Source organism: Dermacentor albipictus, chromosome 1, assembly GCF_038994185.2.
Source record: "Dermacentor albipictus isolate Rhodes 1998 colony chromosome 1, USDA_Dalb.pri_finalv2, whole genome shotgun sequence".
Taxonomy (NCBI): domain Eukaryota; kingdom Metazoa; phylum Arthropoda; class Arachnida; order Ixodida; family Ixodidae; genus Dermacentor; species Dermacentor albipictus.
This window is the reverse complement of record NC_091821.1, coordinates 282,746,235-282,765,842: the sequence shown is the minus strand read 5'-3', so window position 1 is coordinate 282,765,842 and position 19,608 is coordinate 282,746,235. Positions and strand designations below refer to the sequence as shown.

At 46.1% G+C, this 19,608-nt stretch overlaps 1 protein-coding gene and 1 pseudogene across 5 annotated transcripts in view; both read right to left on the bottom strand.

Annotated features, from left to right (window-relative positions):
* The window catches only part of SMC3 (structural maintenance of chromosomes 3), a 573,351-nt gene that overhangs the window by 375,873 nt on the left and 177,870 nt on the right, over positions 1–19,608 (bottom strand). For all 5 annotated transcript variants that reach the window (XR_011511201.1, XM_070531360.1, XM_070531363.1 and 2 more), the window contains exons 11-12: positions 17,974–18,118; positions 11,190–11,258 (exon numbers count right to left, since the gene is read on the bottom strand). Coding sequence is in view for 4 of the 5 variants with exons in the window: in XM_070531360.1 (XP_070387461.1) it covers positions 11,190–11,258; positions 17,974–18,118 (214 nt within the window). In the remaining variant the exon portion in view is untranslated. The remainder of the gene's footprint in view (positions 1–11,189; positions 11,259–17,973; positions 18,119–19,608) is intronic.
* On the bottom strand, positions 5,722–8,236 carry LOC139054958 (uncharacterized; annotated as a pseudogene).

The following is a 19,608-nucleotide window of genomic DNA, read 5'->3' as shown; positions in this document are numbered from 1 at the left end:
CACCAGACAGACTTTATCCAGTCGAGCACAAGATTCTCTTTCATCCAGCTTTTCTCATGGCATCTCACGACCACATTTTTTGGCAGCTCCTCACCTTTAGGCACTGTCTTGCTCTTGAAGACGACGTAAGACGGAAGCTTGCGTCCGTCTGCTGTGCACGACAACATGCCGGTAACTCGAGTTTTCTCGTTGCCAGTGGACCGGACATAAATTTGTTTAGAGCCCTTTTCGTGCACGGTGAGAGGTGATGGCATGTTCAGATACACCAGCATTTGGTCAGCATTGCCAATTTGCCCTAGCTGGAAGTTTATGGACTTGCGCAGCGAAATAATGTGGCACTGGAAAGCCACAAGCAGCTCTTCAAACGATTCAGGCAGCTTTTGCAAAATCGAAGTTCAGCGGCGTAAGAAAAAACCAGCACAGCACATGTAGTGATAAATCCAGTGCTTGATCACTTCGAAGGCAGAGCTCGGTAACCCCTTTTCTCTTGCAAGCTCTATAGCTTTTGCCTACATAAGCTCCATGTTCACAGCTAGATGCGCGGCTTGCTGTTGGCGTACGAACTCCATCAGGGCGAGTTTGATTTCCGGGAACGTCCCACCCTTCGGGCTGCGAAAGCTTCTTCGCATTCCGCTGCACGCAAAAAGGGCTTCCTTCTGTTGACGCCATCCGCGAATGCATCCCTCGTTGATGCCTGTTGACTCCAAACTGCCTCCCGGCCACACTGTTGCCGATCTGCTGTGCGGCGAAAATAACCTCTCTCTTGAAAGCAGCCAAGTAGTGTTTTCGTGGTCCGGACATCTTGTTCCTTCAATGCGGAATAAAAAAAGGTGCACTTCGCGAAGCGTGGTTTGCACATATGCTGCCAAGGTGCGCATTCAACAATAAAGAAACAATGCTGTAGTCACGCAGCAATAACAAAACCAAGCCGTAGCCATGCAGCAATAAGGAAGCCAAGCCATAGCCATGCGGCAATAACGAAGTCAAGCCATAGCCACGCAGCAATAACAAAACCAAAACTTCTAGCCCAAATTTTTTACTGAAATTTTTGTTTGGATCCACATATAGCATGAGGCGAAAATTTGGGTGGAGAATAATAGGAAAAAATCCTCTTATTATTTGCGGGTTTTTACGGTATATCTACTAGTCAGCCAGTGCCTATTCCATACATCATTTGCACTTTGTGTGGTGGCACCTAATTTGCAATAGTGTGTGTAAAAACACTACAACAAGGTCAAATAAATGTTACACAATCCATTCACATGAATGCAAATTCTAGCAACCCTGAAACTTTGCCTATCGCATATGCTGATGGTGACTTCTACACAAATATTCCTAATGATGACTGTATACTCGCAAAATAAATAGCGCAAAAGGCTCTGACAGAGCATACAGTAAGACAGTGATGTATAAATAAAAAGCTGGTGTTCTAGTGGGCAAATTTACATGGAAATTTAAAAAACAGTGACCACTATTTAGATTAGTGCCACTGTTCTGGTGTGTGCATATTTCTATTTAGGAAAATAAATTTTCCAGTTGGCAGCTTTCCTGTTCATTCGTTGCTGACATTTGAATATCCCGCAGACATCGGTTAGACATATAAAAAGAGGTCCAAAATTTGTAAACATCCGAACATCCGTTTTTGATGTTCGTTGCACTAGCCCAGGGTGCACAATTCCTTTGCACCTTATAGTCCTCCGAACATCCATTAGTACGTCCCATGAATTTTTTCGTACATTCTGCGGACATTCTTAATGTCCGGCACCTTGATATGAAGGACGTCCTACGATTGTCTGTTGTCCATTGGGCGTGCACTCTTGTCGTCTTTCATCCCCCACTGCGCTCCGCGTTCGCTCTTTCATCTTTCGATGTGCTCGTTCGCTCAGTCGAGCCGAGTACACCGGCGCTTGCTGCAGGAACAGCCACCTAAGAGCTGCGCCCTAGAAAGGCTAAAAGCAAAACGGTTCTACAATCTCTCCCTTCATCTATCTCAGGGAGTGCGGAAATTCGCTGCAGATTGTAGCTGGCACCAACAAAGTAGAAAGCTGGGTCACTTGAGACAAGGCTGCAAATTTTGCAAGACTTGGAGAAGTACGAGCTCGCGCAGTCGATGATATTGATGATTCCAAAAACTGCGAGCGCTGCGATCATAAAGGCAGGAACCAGTGGCCATGCCAATCACTGGAAAAAGCAGGCATCGCGCACCTGGGCAAAACCTACTGCGATAGTGTAACCAATACTGTAGAAGCTACTGACATTAACAAGCTCTAGAAGCCCGTGGCTGCTGACAATGAAACAGGTGGCGTTTCAATGGAGGAGTTTCTCAGTGCAGATACTGCTGTCTCGTTCAGCAAAGATATCTCCGATGAGGCAATCGTTGACAGTGGCATTGTGCAATGAAAGTGACAAAAGAAGCGGCAGTGACTACGAGATTGTCAATGGCCCGTCTTTGACCCAGATGTAAAGTCCGCTGTCGTCAATTGAGCTGCTCGCTGATTTTGCGCGCACTAAATTATTGCCGCCAGTGTTTGCACAGCTGCTGGTCGCTATGCATACAGTGTTTGTGAGCCTTAAGGGGAGAGACTACATACCCTGGAGACCGAAATATTTTATTTTTTAAGATATCCGGATGAACCTTTCAGGCTACGTTCACACCACCGAACTATAAGGAACTGCAAAGTTTCACAAAGATGTGTTTATTAGTTCCAGAGTTATTGAGGTCTAGCTAGGTGGTTCACGTATATGCCTGAGGAAGAACCTGGAGAAATGCCAGGACATCGCAGGAAGCTGAAATTCACTGTGATGATCCCTTAATAGATATCCCAGGGGGCTAAAGAGCCCTTTTCTTTAATTTCCCCTCCAAAAAATTTTAAGACAACTTTGAATTTGAGGTAGCCAGTGAGGGCCACATTCATCAAAGATGAATTGCTTATTATAAATTACCTGTACCAGCTTTAAAAAAAAAGAAGCCTGTTACCCCTTGGCAAAGTCATTCAGGAACAGAATGAAAAAAACGGCATACAAATCTGGAGAGTGGTTTTTGATGTATCGCCTTCCCCAGCACCACTGCTAGCGAAAAAAATCAATTCCGAGAAAACAGGCCTCAAAGTTGAACACGTGTTTTTTATTAGAAAGCTCCTGCGAAGCTTCTAACTAACTCTTGCAGCTCCAGGCCCACTCAATGCGTCGGATTTTCTACTTGCGACAGCCGACAGCACAGTTCCGCCACTGAAAAGCGTCTACACAGTCGGCACTCGCTGCGGAAGATCGGAAGTTCGATGCTCGTACAAGACGCATATCGCACTCCCGCGCACCGAACATCTGCACTGTCTTGGGCTTTGACGGCATCGCATGCAGCAAAGAACTAGCGAAAAAAAGAAAGCTGAGAAAATAATCTAAAAGATAGCACCAGGCGATGAGCTGCTCACAAGCTCATGCTGAGGCGGACGGAGCATGGGGCAACAATGACGCAAGCACGGCGGGCGCGACATCAAAGGGAGCAGCCGCCGCCGCCCGCGCAGCAGACAATGGCAGGCGCGCTTTAGCCCAAGGGATTTGAACGCGCTGCTCCGGCCAGTCAGCACTCCGCATCACATCGCGGGGAAACGCCAATGACGCCTCAACCACGCCGACGATGGCATTTTGCAAGGCGGCAAAACAGAGACAAAGAATTCACGGTTAAAACGACACCAAGATGGTGCGGACAGACCGCATGGGCCGGGAATGGCGCGCGCGAAGCTTGACTTCATTTCGGCATTTGCAAGTGTTTTGTTGGTTGCAGTGGCCTCAAAAGTAGCATTTTTTTTTTGCACTTTGCGGTTGAATTAGGTGCTGATAATTACAGAACAGGTAGTTTATGAGTCATACAACCCAAAAATATTATTTTTCAAAAATCAACTTTTTTGCGATTTTTCGGTTTTCGAGGGCCGCATCCCCCCTTAAACTGCCATGAAAGCAAGTACGAATTTTTATTTCAGCGCGCCTAATGCTTGACACACTGTTTAGAGGTATACATAAACATTTTATTTTTTATAGCCTGCTTTCTACAATGTCTACTTTTTAGTGAAGTGGCAAATTTCGTTTCAGGGCTACAAAGGTATGTTCGGCAACATTTTTTTTTGCGGCAGTCCACATACAACAATGATCAGTTATAGCGATAATATTTTTATTCTTCTTGATATTGTTTCAAGTGTACTCCACTATATAACCAGCGAAAATAACTGCATACAACCACGGCGTCTACCAAGTTGACATTTCCAACTTCCCTGAGTTTTCCAGGTTTTCCCCCAGTGACCTTGCAAAATTCCCTGAGTGACACAGAACTTTGTTTTATGTCAAGATGGGTTGACACCATGTCGCCTGATGCTGCCACTCTTTAGTAAGCATGTTAAAAATTAAAAAAAAAACACTACTTAATACAGTTTGAATAGTAAGGACTACTGTTTATCTTATTTTTAAAAAAATACAGAAGGGTGGGGTTAGTAAAATGCACAGCGAATAAAGTATCTTTAAAAAATGGTAAGCACCAATGCAAATCGAGTCGCACGTTCTGAAATACGAACAAAAAGGAGATGCATACAAAAACAAATATTTTCAAATATGAGCAATTTCTATCAACTGATAGCAAGCTCATTGGTATGAGGCCTGAACTTTGTCACAAGTGAGATTCTCTCTCAACAGTTGGTAAGTAAACCTCAATTTTCCTGACATACTCTCAGCCCATGCACAATACTTCAGTGTTGTGTTTCACTCCTTTAAAGAGTTTATTTTGGTTTGGATGAGGGACACCTACATCTCGGCGTCAGTCAACACTTTGTTTTCTGAGCTCAAGTTCCTTCAAAAAAGCCGCGGCACACTTCCTTTCCCGTTCATTCCTCAATGCGTAGGTCGTTTCTGTTCTCGCCCTCCTTCCTCCGCGCGTTTGCCCCATGGACCAGTTCAAGCATCCTCTTAGTCAGTTGTACAGTCAACGACCAATTTTTCGTACTCCCAAGAGGCTGCGAAAACGTCCGAAAAATGAATGCGTGTCTTTTAGTGCCCTTAAAGGGCCCCCTGACCAAGCCACTCGGTTATACGCTAGAAGTTGTTACGTGCCCTCTAAGGAGCGTTCTGCTGCAAGAATTTTTGAAATTGGTCTATAATAGCCGAGATAGTTCTATCTCGGCTATTATAGAATAATTTCAAAAACTGAAATATTTCTACTTCAGTGCCGCGAACCCATGATTTCAGGAGGCGAGGGCCATTGCCAAGTGAGACACTCTTTACACTTGCCCCCTCTAGCTTCCGCAAACGAAATTCTTTCCCTACATTTCCCCATATTGAAGCTCGAGGATCACGTGACGCATATGTCACGGGCCCACCTTCATTTTTTCCCTCAACTTTTTGCTGTGCAATGCACTTCTGCTGACGGCGTCGCGCACGAGCTGTTGCGTTTGTCTCGTTTCGTGCAGCACACGATTTTGCATGCTACGCACGAGAACAACTGAGTAGCGGCATAAGCCAGTGCTACATGAATACTGAAAAAGACACACGCAGATCATAGATCATGATCGCACGATTGAACATTGTAGAAAATAAGATAATTTCATTGTCCGCACATGCAACTGTACGCAGGGTTCGTACACAATATTTGACTGAAAATTCAAGGACATTTCAAGAATTTCAAGGATGCAAAAGGCAGAATTCAAGGAGTGTTAGCATAATTTTATTTCCTCACATTACTTAGGAAAGGAGCCCTATTTTCGCATTAATTTCTCTTTCAAGAGCTGTTATCTCCGCTTCTTTTTCTTTGGCTGTTCGACGGAAACTGTTCGCCTTGACAAGACAAGTCAGGTCATTTTTTGCTTCGGCGTCTTCTGAAAAGCGATCTGCTGACTCCTGCAAGCACTTAACGAGTTTTTTGGAGCTTTGTCTTCTTCTCTCGCATGCTCTGTAGCTCTAGCTCAAGTTCTTTTCTCTTCAAGGTTACCTGCTGTGCTACAGCTTGCTTCTTCTGTTCGTCCATGTATAACGCATACCTATGCCTGGCTTGGCGCACTGATGACTTCAGTTCTTTCGACAGCGGAACGTTAAGCAGCCCACCGTGGGTTTTCACGGCCTCGCAGATGACTCGTTGTGAGATATACGAGAGCTCTGCCATATTTTCGACCGCGATCTGCTTGTTTACACTGAAACCTCTTTCTACTGACGCCTGCCCATGGCTAAGCAAGAGAAGGACCTTCAGTACTTCCCACAACATCGAGAACGCCGGGTCATGCTTCAAAAGGCGCACGAAGAGAACGTCAAGGCGTTCCTGGTCTCTTTCATAGTTTTGCAGTTCATGCCGTTTCTCTTGGCAGAACTGAATGTATTGAGCACACACAATATCGCTTTTGTGCTCAGAAAGAAGCTTGCTGTCAATTAAACAGTTAAGAACAACTTTCAGCTTCCCAAGGCACATTTCTGTCTTTGACATCTCCCTGGGGTCGAAACATGACAACCCTCGAACGAGAGGGTACCTAATAGGACTTCTCTCCATGATTTTCAGGGTCATGTTCACAATGAACTTCCGACACTCATCCCTAAATTCAAAATCACACTTGGCACTTGCTTTTCCGTTCTTTAAGATCTCAGCCACTTGTCCAACGTCCACCTTCTCAAGTGACGTGTAATTGGCAGTATCATGAACATCAATTCGCAGTAGTTTCGTGATGCTCGTGGCTTCTGTCAACACTGAGCGCTTCATGAACTTTGCAAGGAGGCTCCTCAAGACAGTTTCGAGCTCTTTCGCTAAAAAAAATGTCTTTGGAGAATCACTCTGAAAAACAGTCAAGAAAGGCTGCACAACCATTGCAATGTTTAGGGAAAAGTTCAGTTTCGCAAGTGCAAGCTGGTCCTTTAGAAAATCACTGACGTTCTCATACGCTCTACATTTCGGCAAGGGTAGCCTATGGTCGCTCACTGCTTCGGTGTAGTGCCTCTAATGCTCCCACATAGCCAGGGCTCTCTCCAGTACTGGCACGTTCTCGACCCAACGGTGGGGTACGAAAGGAAGTGGAAACAGCTTGCTCCTTGTTTCTTCAACAAAATCTTCACGGTGGGCCGGTGCATCATGGAAGAGTGAGAATAAGCTCGAAAGAAAGGTGTCAACTGGCCAGTTCGTCGCATGCATTCCTGCTTTGTAAGCATTATGCACTGTGCGCAAGCCACATGAACCAATATCCAAGCACTGAACTTGAAAGTCATTCTTCACGTACTGCTGCAACTTTTTGAAAAGACTCCAGTTGACATTCGGGCCGTCCATCGAGAGCTGCACAATCTTGCTCAGGGGAAAAGACGCGAGTGTTTCCGTCAACTTCTGCATAAGGTCGTCCGCTGTGCTGTGACCCATGAATGTTGAAGTCAGGTATCTGGTTGCCACCTCACAGTTGTTCCACAATCTGACGTGAACATCAAGTTGTTTTCTTTGCAGGTATTCATTCAAGGTTTCGTCAAAAAGCACAACAAAATTGTCAGACTTCTCCATCATATGTTGTACCTGCGAAGTGAAAAATGGGCGTAGACCGTTGCACGCGACATACGCGCATTTTTTCTCAGAGCAAGTGAAGCTTCTCGCGACCTCGCTATCTGGAAACATCTTTTGGAATAGCTGGGAAATGGATCCACTGGAGCTGTAGGAGTAGTGTGACGACACAACTTTCATCGTCCACAAAATCACGGCTTCGATCACGGAACCATGCTTTCTGCAGTCTTCGTCAAGTGTCGCAGCCCAAGAGGAAGTTGCCGTGGTTTCACGCTTACACGGAGCCGCGGACGTCAGATTTCCCGCTTGCACGAAACTTGCGACGGATGAGCAGCCCTCACCTGCTGCAGTTTTGGATCGGTGCTTCGCGCCTTTCTGGTGGCTCTTCAAGGCAGATTCTCCCATCCTTGCAATGTCGACCGTCTTCTGACATATTGCGCACTTTGCTCGATAAGGATCGCTTGGTTCCGGTCTCACCCAGTGACGATAGTCCGTATGTTGCAGCCACGCAGACTGAAACTTGCACTTCCCACCCGGCATCTTGTCAAAGCAAACACACAACGCAAACGCGAACTTCGCTGAAATGGCGCGCACGAGGCCGACAGACGGTCCAACTATAGTGCCTAAAACAGCACTCACTAGTGCGCCGAGCGCAGGTGTCGCGGTAGCACTGAGAGTGACGCCTGCCGCCACCGGCCGCTTGGTTCGCTGTACTACGAGACTGTGCCGGACCATGCTGAGGCATGGGCGGACTTCAGCGAGACACGACGCGAGCCTCCCCAATTGCCCGGCGATCTGCCTCTGTTATGTTCTTGTCTCAATCCGCGATACATTCGGGGTCTGCGGACGTGCTGGGTAATGAGAGGAGCCGTTTCTTTCCACGTCTGTCTGGGAAATCGCAGTTTCGCGACCTGTTTAAAGTTTCTTTTGACAGACGAGCGCACACATAGACGCAAAACACCCACTCACAAGAAGAAAAGACTGCAACAAAAGCGGCAGCAAGGCGCGAACTGAACTACGCATTGCAATCAACGCATCGCAAACGAACGCCATTCGAACTCCCCACGGTTTAGCATGGTGCCGACAGGCATCACCGCCTGGTGGCCCGCGGCGGCAGGCATCGCTGCCCGTGCCAACGTCGCGCGTTGCAGACGCTCGGTGGACGGTGCACTAGAGTATATTCTAGGTACTGTAACCGACCGAGCGATATGCCTCGCATTGGATTGGATTCGATTTCCGATGCATATTAGTTGCTAGACGACGTAGGGGCTGCGGGATTTAAAACCGAAGCTTCTTGATGTTGCCCTTTAGTCAACACAGCTTGTTTTCATGGGCATTCGTAAGCGAAAGGGCCTTTAAATTCAGCGTGACTTGCAGAGGTACGTCGTTAATTTTCTCTATCGGAACAAATCCCTCGGGATTTTCAAGGAATACAAGGAGCTCACGGGTATTCAAGTAGTTTCAAGGGCCCCTGAACTTATACTGTCAATATGAAGGATATTCAAGGGTTTCAAGGGGCTGTGCGAACCCTGTGCACGACATGGGAAGATGCAGGGAAAATGGAAGTACATCTCTTGCAGCGGTGCGAAGTAAAACAAGAACACGCAGACATTCGGTTTGTGTATTTTATTATTTCTCTTAACTTTAATTTGTTGATTAAGCAACAGATAACACGAACAACGGATGTTGCCGTGAATAATTCTCGAAGTCACGTGTCACTACGAACAACATCACAGCAGCGCGATGTACATAGGTGTACTTGTGCGATTACGTCCGCTCTCCGACTGGGAGCACAGCGCCCGCAGGGAAGAGAGCAGACGGCATCCGGTTTGAAATTTCAGCTCTTTCTGCGGCGCATAGCGATGCAATACTTAGCAGATACGATCGTTAGCGCACATAGTATCCATGGCGCTTGTCACTCAAAATGGCCACACTTGGTGAGGGGCCTTTTAAGGGCTAAAATAATCGCAGGCACATCCGCAAAAGCTTGGAAGGTCTGCCAGTACACTAATTAGGCATATCGGTGCTCATACTGTAACAGGAGATGGCGGGTGCATGCGGGTATAATTAAGGAACACATACTGTGTCCCATGACAATTGCCCCCCTTACCAAGCTTGTTATGTTTCACCGCAATACTTTTGTGTACGATTGACCAAGTAACACTACTGTACTGAGATGAAGCTAACTTTTGAGAAGTGGCATTATGCAACGCGCCATGCTTTCCGAGGTTCGAAACAAATCGCGAGGACCACAAAGGCAGAGTGGGTGCCGTTGCTTACAGTAGCGAATACTTTCGATGAAAAACCCGGCACAGAACGGAAAGAACCTAATAGCCAACGTCAAAGCAGCTAAGTTTAGCGTTGCCGCAGTGGTGGCTACGGTTGCCAGCAGATCTGCATGCAACAGCGCCGGTTCGAGGAGAAAAGGTAATCAAAATGGTGGCAATGGTGGTGGCTTTGATTATTGCTGCTTTGGACTGGCGGTCACAGCAAAAAGTCTGAAAACTCGGACGGCAAAGTGTTCTCGCGTCCACAATTTCAGACTTTCTTATAAATTAACTCTATGAGAGATGCGGTGGTACCGCGAAGCCGTCCGAAATTATCAGGCATCTGGAAAGTCGGTCATTGACGGTACACTGACAACTCCTCCAGAGGACAACACGGCGTCAAAGAGGATTCATTACGATTCCTCTCCTCCAGCGGACGACACGGCGTCGAAGAGGATTCGCTACGATTCCTCTCCTCCAGCAGACGACACGGTTTCAAAAAGGATTCGTTACGATTCCTCTCTGTTGCTCGAGCCAGCATTATTGCGACTTTCATTCCTTTTCAATAAAATTACTGCTCACTTTCGCTGATAGAACAAATTCCCTGAGTTTTCCCTGAGTATTTCTAGATTATTCAAAATCCCCAAGAATTCCCGGTTTTCCCGGTTGGTAGATACCCTCACAACACTCACATCTCTGAAAAAGTCTCTATTCACAGATGTACGACTCGTTCACGTCATATCTTCAGCTAGCAGCTCTGTTCCTCCCTGCTTCGGCAATGCTGATAATTTGAAATTTCTGCTACGCTGTAGACAGCCGTTAAGCACAGCTCATCAGGATCAGAGTTTTAGTCTGCTGCACTGCATGCACTATTTGCTAACTACTAAACAGAAAATGTCAACCTGTAAAGAGGAGGAGAATGGGCAACCACGAATGAGGGGAGAAGGGAGCTTCAACATACAGGGGTGGGGAGAGGGCGGGGCTCACCAGGAGATAACTGAAGCGAATGACTGGGAACCTCGCTTTTAAATGTGGCTTCACAGCAACGCGCACTGCAGTGCCATGAAGCCACACCTCAAGACAAAATTTGCATATAACCTGTAACCCCACTTCAGTTAATTTCTTTTAATTTTTGCTGCTAGTTATACCCGCAAACAAACGGTACATTGGCTCTACAAGGTACGCGGAGGTGCCACGAAAGTGACTGAATTATCAGGCATGTCCAAAAATTTGTGCATTGACTATTCAAAGTTCTCATTTGTGAAGGCATACACCTCTGTTCTTTAATGTTCGGTTCAAGTTAAATTATTAGGTGCCCCTTCCGTTGGTGGTCAACACTTGTGCATTCATCTCACCTGTCTTTCAGTTTTCAATATGAACCCAGCTTGCCCCTTTGTAGATAACAAAAATAGTAGGCTCACTTCAATTTTCCTTTCCAAGACCACCTTGTTTTTTGCATCTCGTTGCGTGTCCTCTTGGAGCTTGTCTATCTGCAAAATGAAAAGCAAGCCATTTCCACAATTGAGAAGACTCAAGAGGCCTGTAAAAGAGAAGCTAACATTCTATCACAGCACTAACCATACAGTAGAATCTCAATGATACGAACCTCTTGGGACAGCACGAAAATTCATTTCACCCGAAATGCATATCACTTAAAAAATTTTATAAATTGGGAAATTAAGAGAGGTGCGGCAAGGATGTGGCCGACTTGCTCAAAATTAGATTTTTAAAATTTTTTTTTTCCGCAATCTTAATGCCTCTTTCAAATAATGGCAGAATATTTGGGAGAAATATGTAGCAGAACTTGAGAATTAGAAAATTGCACTTTTTTACTGCATTGTCTTCATAATCAGAGGTGCTATCGCACAATTGATCCGTTTCCCACTGACGCAGCGCCGCCTTCTTGGCAATGCTGACAACAAGAAAGATTGGAAATTAAGATAACGCAGCCCTGTATTGCTCCATGCAGAAATAAAAGCAACAAAGGCGAGCGCACAAAGAGAACATTGGCTACACACTTCACGTGTTGCGAGGCTGACATTTCAAGTTTTGCCTGGTTACCTGGAAATTTTGCTGCTGTGTCCTGCTGTGTCCCCCTGTGTAGTGCCTAGGCGCAGTCCAGATATTTATCTCGCAACTAATGCATGCGCACAATGAACTATGCAAGTGAATGCTGCCGATCTTGCCTTGCTGACGTGGAAACACTGGGTCACACATAATTGCCGGCCCCTGACAAGGTTATAAGGTGTTCGAAAACTGCAGAGAAGTTGCACGATGCTGCACAAAGCAAATGCATTTTTGGGAGAGGGGAGGCGGAGTAACCTAAGTCACCCTGGCAACAAGAATGAGACCAGCGCATTTAGCATGGTCGCTCTACCCAGTCTGACAACAGCCTGTACTTGCCGCTACCGGCACACCAGGGCCTTCTCGTGCGGTGGCTCAATTTTTCGTATCATCTGCTGCAGCGTGAAAGGTGGTTTGCAACATTCAACCTGAGCTCATTGTAAGCTAACAGACTTCAGTCGGGTCTTGCGAAAAATTCGTATCAGGCGTGATCGTATCACCAAGATTCTGCCTCTTCTAAAAGTACTATAAAGCAGAAAGGTTCAGTTTGTTGGTACAGCAAAATCACATTAATTCAACTCTCATTATTTCAGAAACTCAGATAATTCGGACTTGACCTGTAGTCCCAGCAGGCATATGCATTGTGTAATAAAATCAAGCTCTCTTTAATTCGGACAACTCTCGGACCTAAGCGACGATGGACCGCCGCAAAAGAGCTAAAACGGCATTAGTGTACAATTCAAATGAAGCGGCGAAGTCTGCATCGCCATAGTCATCAGCAGAAATCGTACACGAACTTAGGAGACCATCTAACATCACCCTTTGTGAAGCTCCATGGAGGAAGGAAAATCTAAGGAGGGGCCCTGATGTCACTCCGACATCGTGTCAGGCCAGGTTCATCTCTCTTGTTTATATTTCTTGCCTTCGGCGCGCAACCACAGGTACAACTACACTGGGCAGCGCATAAGTTTGCGCAGTAGCAAACTTGCGTGGTCACAATACGACCTATGGCAAGCCCATCTGCAGTTTATCAGGACAAACACGTATGCTGGTTGAAGTTTCATCGGAAACATTTTGCTTTATTGAACACGTCTTGGGCGGCCACTCACAGCAGAGGTGTGATGAGCCACATTGCACCGACAAACATTCGGCAGAAGTGAACGTCGTTACACGTTTAAATACACTGACTCAATCTCGCCCGAACCATAGGGATGAATGCGAAGAGGATGCGCATAGTCTTCTCACATGCGCGAGGCACCCATCGTTGCGAGGCGCCAGGGGAGGGGGGCGCATTCTCTCAGGCTGCAACTGCGCATGTGGTGTCTGCGCACAGTCGCGCGGCCGTATCTTACGAGCGATCTGCATTGGGGGCAGTCTAGTTGTTGCGGTGGCTCGTAGCTTTGAACGTGCTATGTGATCTCGGCACTCACTTTGCTTTGAAGTGATAACTAGCACAAATGTCACTTCACTCGCTACTGTTGCCGCATTTTCTGATGCGAGCGTTTTGACAGCGAGTGTCCATAGTCATCGGGTGGGATGTGTTCACGTTTGCTGTGCGTGCTGACAGCATGCTTAATATATTAGTTAACAGGTGAATGCTTACAAGTTGATACGGCCCATAAAAGTGCTATCCTTACTTCATCACTGCATGCTAATTTGCAATCACAATTGATGCTTTGCTTTACAGGCGAAACTGTGTCTTTTTTCTTTCTTTTTTTCATGTTACATGTTACGAGGCTATGCTCTTTACACGGTGTTCTGCCGAGAAGCAGCACGAGATGATTTCTCTAGCACGGCGGCCGTCTTGTTTATCGGTGCTCGCAGTACTAAAAAGCATAGCCTTTGAGATTCGTCGCTATTACTGAAACGAAAGCATCGCTGGGATACGTGTTTGGGCGCCACCTATGCGTATAGTGAAACTCAGCAGCCTGCAGCCAGCGCATCTCCAAAAGTAGAACTGCGACCAATGTCACAGCAGGTTGCAATGCGTTCCGAAAGTGCATTTTAAAGTGCAGCTCTTGTACCTACGGCGCGTGTCGGCGCGTGTCGTGTGCGGCCAAACACACTAAAGCACAGACCACACATCCGCATGCCCACACATGCACAGACGGTGCAGCATGGGATTACACCGTACACCAGATCTCAGGGAACAGCTCCTCTCTGTCATCGCACGCTTGGGCTGCCTGGCGTCGGCGCACCTGGCAAGGCAGCTACGGCGTGGTACACTCAACTCCCAGTGAAGCAAATTTATATCATGCAAGAAAGTGTTTCTTCTTTCCTTTTTGTGTCGATCTAACAGCCACAAAAATATAACTATTACATTTACATATATCGAAGCATTTTGAAACACTGTCAACAATAAAGTACAACCGGCGTCTTCCAAGGTGTCTATGAGTAAGCCCAGTGAGTGCGCACTGTCACGCGTCTTTGTAGATGCAAACCACCATTCCTCATGAGGCGCAGCAGGTGCTAGGCGCATAGACGCGAGCTTGCACACGTCCACAAGCATACGCGTGGTGTGGGCTTAAGGCGCTTGTGCTGCGCCAGCCGAAAAGCCATCCCCTCTAGATTTCGATGTGTGCGCTGTCAGCTGTTTTCTGTGGAACATGCGCAGAACGATGCCCAACCCACGCGCTGCTTTGAACAGCTGCCTGTGATTGTCTGCGAAGCGGTGTGGGCACCTTTTTTTTTTTCCCACGCCATGCACTGTGGGTCGGCGCAGTCGGCACAACGAATGCGAGAATGGAGCAAAAGCCATCTCGACGTGGGGCCACGTTGGCTGCGGCAGTGCATCGAACTATAGACATCCTCGCAAACATGACGTACCGTGTGCGTGCAGGCGAACACGCTACATCGGACTATATGTGCGCCTTATATATTTTTTTCTCATTTCATTAGTTCGAATTTTGTATGATTAGAATATGTGCAGCATCCCCGCAAAATTTGAATTAACGAACTTTTACTGAACACAATTGCAGCAAACAGTAGTTGTTTTTTTTTTTTTTTCACTCGGTGCGTGCGTTGGTAGCGTGCCTCCCAAATTGCAAGGCCACTGACCACAGTCACGTCCATAACTGCCATGGTTTCTACCGCAGCAGTTGTGTCAAACAGTGGTTTCATTTTTGACTCAGTACGCGGTGTGGCTGCACGCCTTCATAACTGCGTAGTCGCCATCCATGAGTGCATCGAGATGGAACGCGGTTTCATCCACAGCGGTTGCGGCAAACAGCAGTTTTGTTTTGGCTTAGTGCATGCGTCAGCCGTGTGCCTTGAGAAGTGCAAGGTCGCCGTTCATGATCGCATCAATAGCAGCTGCGGTTTTGTGCGCAACAGTTGCGGCAAAGCGTAGTTTCGTCGATGATAGCAGTCGATGATGAAGAGCACCAGCTACATCGCACTGGATGGATGATATGTTGGCAGCCAGCTCACTGATGAAAAAATAAACGGGATGTGTGCACGATAGTGAAAAGCGTGTCTCAAATGCGCGCCGTGGCCGTGCTGCAATGGAAGCCGCAAGGCCTTCTACTGCAAGCGCCAATCAGTCACGAGACATTGAAAATTGATACCCCTCGATTATTCAACATTCAGTTCAGAGTTTCCTCCTTTTTTTTGTTTTCAGTCCAGTGAAATCCGAATTATTGAGGTTTTGCTGTACATTGTTGATAGCTTTAAAACAGCGCTAAACGACAGGACAAGAAAGAATGCAGGGGTGCAATAAGCGCCATGAAAACAATGCTACTTAAACACAATTGACATTGGGCTAGTTGATGTTCCATTTGGAAGGAGAAATAGCAAGTAAGATGAGGACATTAACGTATGTGTTGTCATCTTAGTCCTCGGATGCGCTGTTTCCTCTTCCTAATGCTACTCATTACGTTAAAACCTCGTTACTACGAACACCACATTACCAACTTTTCCGATTAATGAACTTTTTAGAAATCCGCAGCTGACTTCTTATAGTTTCAATGTAAAAATATTTCAGTACTATGAACTTCAGAATACTGAACTTTTCAAAAGATTGATCCTTACTCAGTTTCCCTGTGATGTTAATAATGCCTCAGCGCTATAAACTAATATTCTAAAATCTGGGGATTCTTAGACTTCCGTGTAATTTTCCCAGCAGCCAAAACAGTAGGCTAGCAGAGGACAAGACACAGAGAGCGGACATCGGGGCACGTGGGTTCAAAGACGAAGCCCAAGAAAAAAAGAATGCGGGCTAGAAGAGGCGATGATGTAACAGGTTTTGTGAGCACATGCTCCGTCCAGAAAAGTGTCACCTAGCAAAGTAGGCACATCTCTTCTTTTTTCCACCCTTCTTTCTGTGCACGCCTCTTTTTTTCGACCTTCTTTTTCTTTCTGCGGCTGTACTGGCTATGCATGCAGTGAAATGTAACCTCCGTACTCGCAAGGATACCACCCAGTTGCACTTTGTACTTTCCAGCCGGTGTCCTACATGTGCTTGCACTTTGATATAGTTCAGGTGTTTGCCTTGAGCGAGACAGTTGCTAGGTCCACAGCAAGAAATGTGAAAAACAAAGAAAATGCAAGAAACATTGGGCTTTGGAGGTGACATGGAGCAACCTTTTTGTCGGTAGTTTTCTCAGTGTTGGTGTCTGTTTTGCGCACGTCACTCTTATTATATGGTTCTTCGGTGGTGCATAGCTGCAGGATCTATGGAAAAGTGGAACAGCGCGTGCTGTGACCCTACAACGACGTTTTAATGGATAGCTCATATGGTGACAACTTATGAACTGATGCGTTGATGGCTGGAATGGTTAATTTTGGGGTTTTCACTAAAACGCTCTTTCAGAATAAAACAATTTACCGCAGTCCCCTGAAGTTCATTATATCAAGATTTCACTGTATACTGTCATGAGCAGACAAGCCAACCTTGGTGGTCACCGTAGCCATTTGTGGCATCTATGAGCGCAATGCTCCACATTGAAGGCAATGATGTTTTATCTGCATGCTGTCCTCTAGAGCAGTGGTTCTAAAATATGGGTCTGCAAAAGCATTCCTGGGGCCCGCGAAGCCCTCACACATTCTAGCATTCCACCGTTTATTGGATAGTTATGCTGCATTCCCCAGCATGTACACATTAACGAGATTCCACTACACCTATACTTTTGACTGACAGAGTGAAACCTTATTAGTATGAATACCACATTAACAAACCATGCATAAATCCCCCGCTGACTGCTTATAGGTTCAATGCAAACATATTTCAGTACTACAAACCTCAGAATACCGTACTTTTCAAAATAATGATCATTAATCAGTCCCTTTGTCATGAATTGATATTCCACAATCTGGGGATACTTGGATTTCCATGCATCTTTCACAGCGGCCATAAGAGTAAGCTAATAGACGAAAAGGTGCAGGAAAGGGACGCTAGGACACATGGGTTCAGAAGACCTGAGACGGCACTAGAGAGGAAAAAATGTGGGAGGGGATTTTTTTTTTTCTATTGAGGAGGCACAACGCACCAGTCTTTTCGAGCATACCTTCCACCCAGACAAGTGTCGCCTAGCAACCAAGGCGGCGCAGCTCTTTTTTTTTTTTTTTTGCTTTTATTTCTGCGCACGTCTCTTTAATTCGCACTTTCTGCGGCCGTGCTCCTGGGGCACCCCACAGTCACACTTTCCGGACAGTGTTGGTTATACGCACTTCCACTTTGAAATATATCCGCCTCAAGCGAGGCAGTTGTGGTGTCCACGGCAAGGAATGTGAAAAACAAACTAACAAAAAAGAAACTGTGCTTTTTAGGTGACATGGAATCTACTTTTTGTCAGTGGTTTTCTCGGTGTTGGTGTCTCTTTTGCATACCCCACTTTTATTACAGAGTGCTTCAGTGTTGCAGGGCACCGGAATCCATGGTAAATAGCAAGAGCGCAGGCAGAGATCCAACAGTGACATTTTATAAGATAGTTCACATATAGGCAACTGATGGGTTGATGGAGAGAATGCTTAATTTTAGGGTTTTCACAAAAATGATCTTTCAGAATAAGAAACGATGTGCTGCAGTCTCCTGAAGTGCGTTATATCGAGATTTCAGTGTATGCAGACGCCATGCCTAAGTGTGGCCCTTGCATGAGAATACACAGCTTCCCTCTGCCGTCATAAGACAGGATCCAAGCCTACCTGGTCCCGCTTGTCACGAATGGCTTTCTGCAGAGACTTGAGTTCCTTCTGGATCCACTTGTCCCGTTCAGCCTTGGATGTAAACTGGCTGCCGCGGCCTTGCTTGGCATACAGCTCGGTGCGCTTCTGTTCCTTCAGGCTCAGCCTGCAGTCATAAGCAAAGCAACTTGAGCCAGCTTAGCAACAATATTGACCCTTTTTACTGTCTAGTTCACTCTCTATAAACAGATCACATCATTTGTTACCTCAAGACCCGCCACATCAACTCCACAGTGAGTGCATTCTGTGAGCGGAGGAATGCAAAAGTACTTTTTTTTCTTAGATTTCATTTAGATTTAACTGCACGTTAAAGAACATCAGATGGTCAAAATGAATCCAGAGCCCCAGCACTACCACATCCCTCGTTATCCACTGTGCAGTTTAAAGATGCTAAACCTAACATTTTTTTTTTTTAACATTTGCTAAATATGCTGTACGGATGCAAACACTAGTAAAGTTGCTTCGTTATCAGAAAGTAACTGTTTCACTCTTACATGGACCTTTATTTTAAAAGCTGATTAGCTTGCAGTGTTTTGTGTACGCAATCGAGAAACATCGAAAGGAGATGTACCAATCGTTAAGGGCATTTAACAGTGTCACAAGCCAGCTCTATTTCTTGCTGCTGCAGCTCCCACTGCATAGCCTCCTCCTGCTGTATTTGTGACATTAAGACAGTCAGTGTACTTTCGTTACTGTCTTCTTCAAAAGGTTTCTGCAACTATTTTGAGAACAACCATTTGGAACTTATATGAAGAACAGAGATATATTTACAACCCTTTTCTCAGTCAATGCCGTCAGCTGGATCTGTGCCATTCTCCAAGTATGACTTGACCACTGTACGTCCATACCCCATTCTCACTAACTCGAGTGAAATCTGCATAGCCAACTGCACCAAATGTAAAATAACTCTCCTTTATAATTTACAGGCTGTATCGCCCTCTTCTATCCTTGAAGCAGAAAAACAAGGCAGGTAAACTGTTGTACAATCTTATAAGGCAAAAATGGAAAACAGCAGCAGTTACAGTAAAAGCTCATTAATTGACAACTTGTTCATTTGGATTTTTTAGTAATTCAAAGTAGCCAATGCGGTTTGTTTAACAATATGACACAGTATTTACACAATTGTAAGCCGACTCAAATGTAAGTCGATCCCTCCATATCGCGTGTGAAGGGGGGGGGGGGCATACTCGATCAAACCAGCTTCCCCTTGGCAGCAAAGGCACCCCCAAGGTTCAGTTATCTCTCCCATGCTCTTTCACTTAGTCGTGATTGGCCTTGCCCAACAACTACAATGAGTCGACAACATCAACCATACCATCTACGCCTATGACATCACCATCTGGGCGCACCGAGGCAGTGATGGTCAAGTGGAGTCAGCCCTCCGAACGGTGATTGACTTTGAAGCCTATCTCCAAGGAACCGGACTGTGTTGTTCGCCGGCTAAATCAGAGCTTCTTCTCTACTTGCCCATTCAGCGGGGTCGCCCTCCCAAACACCAATCTGATCACCGACCCTGTGACGCCATCACCCTACGCCTTCAAGATGGCAGTCCTATTCCACACGTCCATAGTATCCGGGTCCTTGGTCTCACCATCT